General features: G+C 39.2%; 1 protein-coding gene across 6 annotated transcripts in view; it reads left to right on the plus strand.

Moving 5' to 3' along the window:
- The window catches only part of phf20l1 (PHD finger protein 20 like 1), a 121100-nt gene that overhangs the window by 85555 nt on the left and 21824 nt on the right, over nucleotides 1-13721 (plus strand). For all 6 annotated transcript variants that reach the window (XM_063057782.1, XM_063057773.1, XM_063057755.1 and 3 more), the window contains 4 exons: nucleotides 2596-2784; nucleotides 6143-6430; nucleotides 10107-10322; nucleotides 12395-12445. In XM_063057782.1, the coding sequence (XP_062913852.1) occupies nucleotides 2596-2784; nucleotides 6143-6430; nucleotides 10107-10322; nucleotides 12395-12445 (744 nt within the window). The remainder of the gene's footprint in view (nucleotides 1-2595; nucleotides 2785-6142; nucleotides 6431-10106; nucleotides 10323-12394; nucleotides 12446-13721) is intronic.

Raw genomic sequence — 13721 nt, forward strand, 5'->3', positions numbered from 1 at the left:
GTGATTTACCCATGTAATCCATTCACTGTTGTAGTCAAATTCTTTATTTCTCACATTTGTTATATACAAAAAAGTTAATTCTGTCTGTGGAAAGACATTTTTGTACACTCTCTTGTACTAAAACAAATGCTAGGATTCCTAGCTATTGCCTTCAAATGTGCCTTCTTTTAAGCTATTATCAATATTATTGATCAGTTGTCATTTCACATAAATGATTAAAGCTGATGTGCAAAGCAGGTGGGTGAGCTAATACAATAGCTAGAGATAAACGGCAAAAAGAATTAATCTGACGGAAAAGAATAAGTAATAATTTTAGATTGCATCTTTTATTGGAGTTTCCCTGATGAATAGACTTTAGCAGTACTTGCTGATAACTGGACATTTTGAATATTGCCCTTATTTCAGAGGATGTTTGTCAATCTCATATGGAGAGTTCACCCTGAGATATAAAATTTATTTCAAACTACAGTGTAAAACAAGTAAACATAAATGTTGAACAATTAATTGCACAGACTCTTGAATGAAGAGTCTTTTAATGTGAAAAATGTTTTAAGCTAAGGCAATACAGAGTTTGATATTTTGCACAGGTCTATATAAGAAAAATTGCATGCCTTTTTTGGATAATTTAATGAATAATCAGATGAATGAATGCTTCACCATTAGAGTCTCAGACAGTAGTGGTGACTAGATGCTACAATATGGCTCACAAGCAAAGAAAATACATTTTGAGAAACCTACTCAAAATGTGAAAGGGAGACGCAGCAGGCTGTGGTGAGTTGGTGAGATCAAGTTTGAGTGCTTAAAATTTTGAGCAGTTTTAGGAAGAAAGGAAACTGAAGGAGGATAGAATTCTATAGCATTACGATCCTCTCTAGAAAAGGCCAGGAAAACAGTAGGGAAAAAATTCTATTTTCTTAAGATATGCAAGGTACCTCACAGTCAATGATGTATTGGTTGTGTAATGTCCTCTGTTTCATTTGGTAAGAATTTCTATCACAGTATGAAGAATTCACAAAGACACAGTCTACAACACTAATAAAATAAAGAAGTAGATTATATATAAATGTGACAGAAAAAGAGTGAGGAGTACTGGACTATCTTGTCAGTTTGAAGTGCTTCTGTGTATTGTTAGATGTCTTCTAGATAAGGAAGCAGTGGCCCAATTGTTGATGAGCTGGATATTTTTAGAACTAGAGTATTGTTACAAAGTTATTGCAAGAGTGTGAAAGGAAAATGAGCTTCCAAAACTTGGCTGTTGTTATGGTAAATGTGGAAGTTTGGTTCATTCCATTAGTGTGATGAATTGGAGTAATTCCCATCAAATAGTTCATGCAACTTTCTACTCATCGACTTAAATTTTCAGCATAATTATTTTATAATATCAGCAGTCTGCGGTTGGTTCTGATGTTTTTTCTATATTATTTCAATTTTATTTGTAATAAATATTCTTCTGTCTCTGAACTATTCACATGTTCTAATGCTGTAACTAATCAGCTCAACTGATGCTGGAAGTTTAATGATGAATACAGAAAACATTAATGCTAAAAGTCTGCAAAAACAAACTAGAATATGACCTTCATTAGTCAGTGTTTAAAATAGAGTTTCTTATTACAGCGGTTGCTTTCAGCACATTACGGTAACTGATAGATTTCAGTTGTTTTCTGTTTTATTGATTACTTTTGCTCCTCAGCTGTAGAGCTGTGATCTGTTGAGTTGGAGTCTTCCTTTCTCCAACTAATGCGAAGTTTTGCATTGTTGGCTCAATATTGAGGGTAATGTATGATCTGAGTTGTTCCTTCTTAAGTGATTATTACTGGCTGGGGTTGACCATGGGTGTTGTGTCCCAGCTGTCTACATGACACACAAGCCAGAGAAGTACAATATGGAGTGCAAGCTGTTGCTGATGTAGTGGGCTCCCCCTCTCCATGCAGCTGATGAATCTGAAGGAATGACAGAGACCAGTACAGTTTGGCACCAGCAGCGTTCCGGGAGTTGCCAGTCAGTGTTGAACGCAACGTAGGACTGCCTTAGGATCTCCAGCTCTGGATCTTTCCTTGGAGTTTACTCTCAAAGTCTTTCGCGTGAATGGGTATAGCCACAAGGCAGTTGAGACCAGAGTTTTCCTTCTCCTAAATAAGCTGCCGACCACTGCTGACGAGCTCCATCTGCCCAAAGTGTCTGGTTTTAAGACAGCAGTAACCAGCCCTTGCCCCTTTTCCTGTCAGTAATAGCTAAGCCACATATGAAAGCCAGGAGATGGACTTGGTTGTCAGAAGCTATTTGATACAAACACCATTGGGAGCATTTAATAGGTAGTGGGAGATTATCCCTACTACTACTCCCAGCTATAATAACCATAATGGAATCAATGATTATCAGCTGCTTAATACTTCCATTTATATAATTACTATTTTGAGACCTTCAAAAGTACTATTGCTTTAGAATTAATTTTTATTAGGCAAGCATTCTTAAAACATTAGTCATCATTGTGAATTTTCAAGCAACTTTCTGTTCCTATGTAATTTTGTGATAAATAAACATTCTCCTGGGATGCATACACATCATTCACTTGTGCTGCTTCTGTTTTTGGTTCAGGATCTGACGTTTGCCAGCAACCACATGGAGGGTCCAGTTCCTTTGAGTTCAGTGACTTGGTGCCTCTTGACCTCTCCCAGAATTCTAGGCACAAGATCCCAGCATCTGTTTCTTCTCTTCAATGCCATGACGAAGAACGAACAATGAAACCTCATTCTAAAACAATAGCCGTGGCTGCTTCATCATCAGGTTGGTATTACTAGGAAGTGAGTTGTTAGGGGAGGGGAATAGGAGGGTTGGTTGCACTTTTGTGTTTGATGACTAGGGTGCGTTCCCAGCATAAGAGCGCTGATGTAACCAGCACTAAAAGGATTTTAATAATAACTAAATTTGGACAAATAGAGAAGCACTATTCAGGCACAAATTTCTCCCCTCTGTGTGTGCTTTCACAACAGTGATTCACCCAATGTGAAGACACTGCCTCTACAAGAATTTGGAAATAACTTGGAAAATGTGTAGTTTGGGTGGTTGATGGTTAGGTTGAGTTGTTCTCCAATCTTGGCAATTGTACGGTGGCAAAATGTTTGCAAGTGGATTGCCAAGATCAGAGAACAATTCAACCTAACCAAATACTTGGAAAATATGGGATCACCACTCAGCAAGGGGACATGGGACTCAGGCTGCACCCTACCTGAGTGCTGAGTGCAAGCCATTGCCAGGCACTGACTCCAAGTGCTGATAGACCGGTTGGATTCTCTTTGATTGCCTTCTGTTGGATGTGATGGAAACTGCAAATACTGCCTCAGCTTATCTGCATAGCAAACCTCAGCTTGGTGAGCATGATAACAAGCTCATAGTGATCACTGCCAGTCGAGAGATCATGAGATCGAAGAGGCGGCTCAACAAATGGAGCAGCAAGTCTCCAGTAAGAGCCCTTGCTCAACACAACTGGGCATAGTGCGACTCTGAGCCCCTCACCTCAGTACTGAATGGCGCAGCACTGAGACCTGCAACACCAGCTCTCTTAGACACCCTCTCCTTACCTAACCTTGCTGCAGGAATGCCAGCAGAGGGCCAGTTTTACACCATGTTCCTCATGCACCCTGAGCCTTTCCAAGTATGGATAAATCTATCTCTTTAATTTTTTTCCGACTATTGAAGCCAGACTAGCTAGCCTGTAATTACCTTGGTTTTTCCTGCTGCTGTTCTTGAATAAGGGCACCAGATTTTATGCCTTCGAGAAGTCATTTGATAGCTCACCACAGAAGATTTAACTCTCCATAAAGACTCCAGTAATCTCCTCCCGTGCCCTCCATGGCTACTTGGCCTTGGGGTTTAGCTACCTGAACAAGTAACAAATAGTGAGTAAGCATATTGGCCAAATCAGATTTACTCATCAGATCCAGCATCTGTATCTCATGGGCCACTACTTTCCACCCTCCAGCTTCTGCCCCTACCTTCACCCTCCTCACCCATCACCTCCCTCCTCCTGCCCTTTTCTCCTTTTCCTTGTCTGTTTCTACCAATCTCACCCAGCCACCATCCCCCAACTCCACTCGTCACTCTCTCCTACTTGGCTCCACCTGCCTATTATCCCTCACTCCAGTGAGGTCCACCTACCACTAACCAGCCCTTGCCTCATTCCTCTTTCTTTCATACTGGCAGTCCTTTCTGTATACTGTCAGTGCTGATGCAGGGTGTCAACCTGCAACATAACCATTCCTTTCCCTCCATCTACGTTGCCTGATCTGCCGAGTTCCTTTATGGGTTTATCTTTTGTTTTGGATTCAGTATTTGCCGTCTCTTGTATCACCAATGGGTACTTTGTGTTGTGTCAGCTGCTGTCCACAAATCAGAACCCTGTACTGAACAAAGTCATTACTTGTGAGTATTGACCACTGAAATATATAGAGGGCATCTGTTTATAGCATAGATCTTTTTTATTACATTTGTATTTAGTTAATGATTTCCTGAAGAGTGAAATTGAAAATAGAGATTTGTTAACTCTTTACAGAGTCTGCATAGATGTGAAATGGACTCTTGATGTATCATAACAATTGAAAACCTAAAGTACTAGAGAAGTTTCCAGACAGCATCCATAGGAAGAAGCACAGTCGACGTTTCAGGCTGAGACCCTTTGTTAGGACTAACTGAAAGAAGAGATAGTAAGAGATTTGAAAGTGGGAGGGGGAGATCCGAAATGATAGGAGAAGACAGGAGAGGGAGGGATGGAGCTTAGAGCTGGAAAGTTGGTTGGCAAAAGGGATACAAAGCTGGAGAAGGGAGAGGATCATGGGACGGGAGGCCTAGGGAGAAAGAAAGGGGGAGGGGGGTGCCAGAGGAAGATGGAGAGCAGACAAGGAGTAATTGTAAACAACAGAAATTCTGCAGATGCTGGAAATTCAAGCAACACACATCAAAGTTGCTGGTAAATGCAGCAGGCCAGGCAGCAACTCTAGGAAGAGGTACAGTCGACGTTTCAGGCCGAGACCCTTCGTCAGGAGTAATTGTGAGAGGGACAGAGAGAATAAAAGAAAAAAATAAAAATAAATAAATTAGGGATGGGGTAAGAATGGGAGGAGGGGCATTAAAGGAAGTTAGAGAAGTCAATGTTCATGCCATCAGGTTGGAAGCTACCCAGACAGAATATAAGGTGTTGTTCCTCCATTAAACCACACTCAGGTTGGAGGAACAACACCTTATATTCCGTCTGGATAGCATCCAACCTGATGGCATGAACATTGACTTCTGTAGCTTCCTTTAATGCCCCACCTCCCATTCTTACCCCATCCCTTATTTATTTATTTATTTCCTTTTTTTTCCCTCTCTGTTCCTCTCACAATTACTCCTTGCCTGCTCTCCATCTTCTTCTGGCGCTCCACTCTCCCTTTCTTTCTCCTTAGGCCTCCCGTCCCATGATCCTCTCCCTTCTCCAGCCTTGTATCCCTTTTGCCAATCAACTTTACAGCTCTTAGCTCCATCCACAAACTAAAAGGATACAAATATGAGTGCAGAAATTAAAGCCATGGTTCAGGATTGATGTTTTTGTATGCCAGCAGCTTCCCACCCAGCTAGAAATCTAAAATAAAAATATAAAATACTGGAAACACTGAACAAGTCAGGTAGCATCTGTGCAAACAGAAACAGTTAATATTTCAATCCAACACCCTCTGTCAGAAACAAAAAAACTGATAAAAACACAAATGCTGGAACTGCTTAGCTGTTGAGGCGGAAGTAAAACAGTTAACCTTTCAGACTAATAAGCTTTCATTAACAGTGAAGGAGAGTAATTGCCCTAATTTAGTACAGAAAATTAACAGAGTTGATAGCTGGATAGAGAAAATAAACTCAAAACTATACATTAATCTAGTAAGTTTAGGGAGAAGTTTGTATCTTGATGATAGAAAACTCTATAAGAGAGGTTGATCACTAATAAAGCCAGGATGCATTAACTCCATGAAGAAAAACAGAATGGTGTAAGAAAAGATGCACAGTTGAAAACAAGTGAACTTAGAGGCTTCCTTCATTTGAATTCTCATTGTGGTTTTTAATATTTATTTTCTTACATTTTAATATGGTGCTCACTTTCTTTCTGCCCTTGACCCAGTAACTAATGCCAAACAAATGGAGGATCCATTAGCTCCCAAAGAAGTGGTCATAGAACTTGACTGCAACAAGTTCAAGTGCATGTTTCCCAGGTGCTTCAAGACTTTCCGTAAGGCCAAATTGCTAGATTACCACATAAAGTATTACCACAGTGCAGAGAAAGGATTTGATCCCGACATCGGATACCCGGAGAGCAGGATGCAGACTCGTGCTACCTCTGTGGGCACACTAACATCAACAGTGGACAGCCTAGCCCTGAAGAGAGGACGGCCATTGCAAACTGTAACTTGTAAGTATGGATGGTTTGTTTGGATCTGTAGTGATGATCGTGGCAGGAATCAACATAAAGAATAAATGTATAGATTTTTTTTCAAACAGTTTAGGGAAATGTTGCACCAGCTTCTCTTATGTTCATGTTATTGCTTGACCATTGCTTCCATTAAGAAGCATATACCCATGCAACATTGTCTGGTGCTGCAAAGTACTGAATCTGTCAATTTTCAAGGGTATATGAATACACAAGTAAATTTTAAAAAATACTATGGCAGATCCATTCACTCCCAAAGGAATTGTCATAGAACTTGACTCCAATATGTTCAGCTATACGTTTCCCGCAAAGAAAAAAAAATAATAGAAATGCTCAGAAGGTTAGTCAGAATCTGTGGGGGAGAGCAAGTTAACTGTAGAAGTTAAAGCCTTTTAACATAATTGGTAAAAGACAGCAGTAAAACAAGTTTTAAGATGCAGAAATAGAAACAAAAAGTGCTGAAGGAAGCAGGTTATGCGACATCTGTGGGAGAGAATTAGAGTTAACAGTCCAGGTTAATGAACCTTCATCACAATTGGAAGATGGAGAAAAGATACGTGTTTTAAATTGCAGAGAGAAAGAGATGGAGAGAATCAAGGGCTGTCTATGATAAAGTGCATACAGGTGCCGTGGCCAGGTGATCAAATTGCTGCTGGAACACACTGAGAGAGGAAGATGAATATCGGTGAATCATAGCTAATCTGTCTGGCGGAGTGTAAATAGAGGAATATGAATGAGGACTGTAGAGAGAATAAGAACAAATGCTGGAGCTATAAGATGCAGAACTCATCAGTTTTTGGGAATCTAAAGTAATAAAGAATGCTGAAAATATTCAGCATGTTAATTGTTCAGTGGTTTCACCCTCTGTCTCGATGTTCCAATCTCCCGTGATGCTTCAGTTGGCGACACTGACGAGGAATGGGGTCATCCATGAGGGCTACCGAAGGCGCATGTCTTCCAGGCCGCTCCTGGAGATCAAAAAATGGCTGGTCGGTAAGCTTGGGAGTGGGAGCTCACCGTGAAGAACCACAGTTTGAATACAGCTGTAGATTATGGGCTCCGACAGGACCCCAACCACCTTGAAAAGGAAAGAAGAGACATTAATAAGAGGAATTTAAGCTGTTTCGTAGATGAGCTTGGAAGAAGTCGCTCTCTGGCGCCATCTTAGCTCCTTCTCCTAATGATATACATTGTATCTATGGAGAAAGTAAAACTGAATTAATGTATCATACTGGTCAATTATGACAGAGGAAACAAAAAACATGCTTCAATCTGCAGCCTGAATGTAACAGACACACTTACCCCTGACCTGGAGCAGAGGGCTGAGCATGCAGATTGTCTAAACCTAAAGACATCATATGAGTGAATGGTGAAAATGTACATTTGTGGTCACAGCTCTGTTGTACATTGAAAGTGAAAATATACTTCTGAGGTCACAGCTCTGCAATACATTGATCGTCTGCAACAGGAAGGGAAGCTATTGCTAAAACATTACTCCTGTAAAATTCGCAAGGCTCCGCAAACATTTTCAAATTTTCTCTGATATTGTGGTATTTAAAAACAATTGATGTGTAAATAATTTAAAATTTTGAATTATTTAAGGTAAAAAATAATTACCTTATAATTTAAAACACAATTAAGAACATTAATGTAAGTAAAATAAAAAAGGAACTTATGTTTTCTAGTCTAAGCTAGATGACCAAAAATATTGAATCAGTGTTAGAATCAGAATCAAGTTTATTATCACAGGCATGTGTCGTGAAATTTGTTAACTTAGCAGCAGCAGTTCAATGCTTTACCATTTCTTTGCAAAATTTCCTTTCTTTATGAGAATTTGTAGCCGCGTTGAGAGAAATGTTTGCCATCCTCTATTTAATATCAGATCAATTGTCCAATAACAAAGGGTTATTGGTGGAAATTGAGACAGGTTGCTGTCATGGATCTTAATGTCATCAGAGTACATATGGAGTAGATGATGCACTTATTAGAGCATCAGATTAAGGAATGTTATAGATGTGGGTAAGCAGAGTAAAAATAATATATAAATCTATCTAGTTGTCTTGTGAGCAACAAGAAGACGATGGATGCTATGGTTTGCAATGCTCTCAATTGCTGGGATTGTCCATGATTTCTGGTCTATGGTATATTAATTGATAGCGATCAATCAGTATTACTAGACATCATCCTCATCATCAGCATTAACTTCCTCATCGTCATTGTGATAGGGACTATGATTTATCATTGCTTCAGTAATTCCTACATTCTTAATCCCATACGGAAGCTCATTTAATTTGTTCCTGATTTGTGAGTGCAGATAAAGAAGGCCTGATTCATCCCTCGAAATAGCACCAACTGTGCCCCATAATTGTATTCAACTGTTTCTTAACAGTATATTCTAAAACTAAAATAATGATTATTTGAATGTGATCATTTTGCTATATGACTTTTGAATCAACGGATGTTCATTGTCTTTGACTTTCAGTTTTGCATATTCAAGGATATTGGTGATGTCTGCGAAGTGTGGTAAATTCTCAAAACTAAGGTGTTACATGCCTTCATTGAAGCATCTTGATACAGTGCTAAAAAGTGCAGGTAGAAAACTATTAATATGTTTGATTCAGTTCAGGTCAAGTGGTTGCAAATTCCTAACCGTGGAGTGTTTAGTGGAGAAATACCTTATATATTGCTGCCTTACATTGTTGTCTTTTTTATCCTCAGCATCTTTTTTTTCAGTAAACGTAAAAGTATCCTGACTAAAAATAAGCTCCATTAGCTCCTTCTCTTTTAGTTTGTACGTTGTAGTGGGTCATATTAGCCATAACACTGTAGTGGATCTAACATGAGATTACTAATAGAGCAGACAGTTTAGCCAATGCTGAATCTTGTTCCTTATCACCAAAGTTTGCTCCAGTCATCTGCAGCTCCAGCCACTGCAAGCAATATTGTAGTTTCTTTAGAATTCAGTAAATGATAGTGCTTATTTATACTGAGGCAATGGAAAAAGAAATTGTTCAACAATAGCAAGACAAGCTTTTCACTGTATCTTGGCTACATGTGATGATTATAAACCAAACCAATGCCATTCTATCACATGAAATGAGTTTATAGTGGATCACTTTGCTCCACACCCAATTTTCTTTGCAATTATTAATTATAAGCTTATTTTACATCATCAACATTGAGCAGTTTCACCTCTTGTGTGTACTTAGGTTTCAGTTATGCCCTGCTGCACGTGATACTTTTACCTCCTCACTCTTTCTCTTCCCCCGTCACCACTCCCCTCCTACTACCACCCAACCTCATTGCCCAGAGAACCAATATATTTTCCGTTGTTATTAGGAAAAATAAATTGTTTTCTTGCTCCTATTCTAGTTTCCATTTGTTAATCTTCAAGGCTAAACTCCATCTGTGGATGAATGGATCAGTGTCCCAGACTTGTAATGCTGATGTGAGAACAGTAGTACTTAAGTAAAAATTTCTTAATGACTTTTCCTATATTCCTAGGGAGGATGTGTGTGTCTTTGGCATAAGTAGAATTGTAAGTCATTATGTTCCACTTTAACATATGTTCAAATGGGTGACATTTTAATCTATTGCATTTAGCAGTAAAGAGACATCACTTTGGATTTTACAGCTGTGCATTTTTCTAATCCCTTAGCACCACCATCCTATCTCCCTGCTTTGCAGCCAGAGAAGTCTGACGATAAGAGCCTCAAATCTTCCGAAGTCTGCAAGAAAAAGCGATCATCTGCATCATTCGGTACAGACGAAGCAGACGCTCATCCTACGCTCTCTGTGAAGGAGAAGAACACAGAGACCATGCCTGAGAAGATGGATCGGAGATGTGTTGACAGAGACAGAAATGCAGAAGTTGGTAAAAACCATTTCTGTTATTCCATAAAAGCAGGAACAGACTTACAGTGATTAAACTTGCTTAAAATTGATAAATTTTCTCTTCTAATTCCAAATTAATTACTAACTAGAATTTTCACCATTCATCATAAACCTATACCTGGAAATTTCTTCTGGGTAACATTTACTCCTGGCACACAAAGTTGCCAACAATACGTTTATTTTTATTTAGATTTACAGCATAGGTAGCAGGCCCTTCTGGCCCAACAAGCCCACGTCACCTAATTACCCTACCAACCTATATGTTCTTGGGCCGTGGGAGGAAACTGGAGCACCCAAAGGAAACCCAAGCGGTCACGATGAGACGTACGATCTCCTCACACATAGTGGCTGAATTGAACCCGGATTGCTGGCGCTGAAATAGCGTTGCACTAACCTCTACACCACCTTGTATTTATTTCTTGCTGCATTTATTTATTGTTTTTGAAGCACAAATAAGATGACTAAAATTGCTCCTGATCTGCAGTTCAAATTGCCTACAGTAGTGTAGGTGGAAAAGCAAAGAGATCCTAATCTTGCTGGTGTAAGTTCCCAGTACCACCGTTGTCTTGGTACCTACCGGTACGCACCATTGCGCTCAGGTGCTACAAGAAATTAAACAGAGTGATTAAGTTACTTGAGTATTCAGCAACATTGTGATTGGCCCACATTGTCTGACCAGGAATCTGATATGTTAAGCATCTGTGATGGAACAATGAGCAAGCATCAGATTAAAAGACAGACCGATTTTGGAAATATTAACTCCCACTCAGTAAATTCATTATAAGAGATTGACTGAGCTGACATTAGTTGAGGGTGCTTGCATGTTCAAAATATTAATTCTGAGATAGTTAATATTTTTATTTTCTGTTTTGCAGACAGGTGAAAAAGTGAATGAGCTTTTCTTTCATCTGTGGAGTACATGAAACATATACTTCCATACTTTAAGTTTAGAGATGCATTCAGAATTTTGGATCTTTAGGTTTAAGTCATTGTTTTTGTTTTAAGTTTGCTTACTTTAATTTTCTCCCTCATCTGCCAAAGTTTTATCCTAGGAGGGCAATGGCACTCTGGTAATTTACTTAAGTGGCCATTCATCTTGTGTGAGCTGTGGTAGTGAGTGCCGGCAGGCTTGGTGAATGTGATGCTGAGCAAGGGAGCTGAGGCCAATTCTGTCCTTTCCTTAAACGAACACAAGCATTTCTAGCAGACATGCTGGAGAGCAATCATAGCTAAATTTCTTTAACATTTCTCCTCATTGTATGAGGGCTAATACAGTTCGATTGCTGCAGTAAACAGTAAATAATTAGGTGTTTGAGTAATACTTAATGTCATTTTTCTTGCTCAGTGTTAGATGAGAAAGTGATGTTGCAATTTAATATTTTATAAGATTGTGGTAGACTAAGGGAATATTTCAGAATGCTATAAAATGATTTTCATTCTAATAGTAACTTTTTGTAAATGTTTAAATAGTTCAAAGTAAATTTCTTATCAACTCACATATATGCCTACATAAAAACCTGAGATTTGTTTTCTTGTGGGCATACTTAATAAATCCAGGAACCATAATAGTATCAATGAAAGACTGCACCCAGCAGAGCAGACGATCAATCAGTGTGCAGAAGGCAACAAACTGCACAAATACAAAAGAGAATAAATAAATAAGCAATAAATCTCAACAACATGAGATGCAGAGTTCTTGAAAGTGAGTCCATATGTTGTGGGAACATTTCAGCGAGTGAAGTTATTCCCACTGGTTCAAGAGCCTGATGGTTGAGGGGTAGTAATTGTTCCTGAACCTGTTAGTGTGAGTCCTGAGGCTCCTGTCCCTTCTTCCTGATGGCAGCAGTGAGAAGAGAGCATGGCCTGGGTGGTGGGGATCCCTGATAATGGATGCTGCTTTCCTGTGACTGCGCTCTGTGCAGATGTGTTCAATGGACAGGAAGACTTCACCCATGATGTCTGGGCATATCCACTACTTTTTGTAGGATTTTTGTAACTTTTTACTTTTTACTTCTTGTAACGTCTGAAGGAAGAATGTTAAACTTCCAACAGGAATAAAAACTGAAAAGAAGATGAAGAATGAAGAGAAGAGCTTATTGCCTGGTAATGTTATATGCTAAAGTCTTTTCAAGACTGTATTGTCATCTATGTATTGTTTCTGTATGTGCTATCCAACAAGAGGTGAGACTTATAATGATTTATGAAGACCAGAAGCTTTATTCTTGGTTAATTCAATTTTCCAAAGAGGACTATGGAGCAGAGTCTTTTTTTGTGCTGGTTCTCTGGTTTAGTTTTTTTATTAAGCCATGCTTAATTTGCCTTGAAACTTTTACAAATTCGTACAAGATATAATCCTTGAAAACTGGGATAACATAAGAAAATAGCAGAAGTTTCAGATCAGATTCATCAAGAGCTGAGAAGAGGGAAAAACGGGTATTTCAATCTCCATAAAGTTTTGTCACCTGAGTTAGGTATGTGCCTAAAACAACAACGTTTCACAGGAACCTCCTGGATCTTACATTTTTGTTTCCAGTTGGGTACTCACAATCACCTGCCCCTTTTGCGTGCTTAATGTTAATTTGGCTTACTTTAACTCCTTATGAACCTAAAGGTCTGTGGAGATTTTGGTGATGTTGGAAATATTTGCACACAAGTTCCATTTGCCTTATATGCACCTCCATGTTGTAGAAAGTTTCACTGAAGCGTATGAGAGGATGGGCCTTATACTCAACAAATCAAATGACCTCCACCTCCTGCCCCTGCTGCACCAGACTACCCTCCAATAATAAAGCTTCCTGGTAAGATGTTGGAAATTCCATAGCTCAAGAGCCAGCTCTTGATGTAAGTAGAAATGATGATGAAATAAACCAAAATGTAATAGGAATTATACTTGTATTCCTGTACATTACAGATAAATGTACAGGAACATAAACAGTGAAAAGATACCACTAACACTTTGTATCCAAAATCCTCCAAATTCACTGGAATAACAAGGAAACTAATTTTAGTACCCCTCTCAGGCCAACACCAATAGTTATACTCAGTCAGCTAAACAGGACAGGCTTCATCATTCCCAAGACCAGACTCCTGGAAAGGATGGTCTGTTCTAAGTTTTCCCATGGGAAGAGATTGCCGGGCAACAAAAGATTTAAGGATATGCTTGAGGAAATGTAATATCCCCACTGACTCCTAGGAATTTCTGCCCATGACTATTGGAAGTGAAAAATGAACTTTTAGATGGTCACTGAGAACCTCAAAGCTGTACATTGTGAGCACACAGGGGCCCTCTGTAAAGGAGAAAAGAATTTTACCATTTTACAAACTATCCACCTGCCAACCCATTCATCCACCTGCTGTTTCATTGGTGAAAGAGTGTCCA

Source organism: Mobula hypostoma, chromosome 1, assembly GCF_963921235.1.
Source record: "Mobula hypostoma chromosome 1, sMobHyp1.1, whole genome shotgun sequence".
Classification (NCBI taxonomy): domain Eukaryota; kingdom Metazoa; phylum Chordata; class Chondrichthyes; order Myliobatiformes; family Myliobatidae; genus Mobula; species Mobula hypostoma.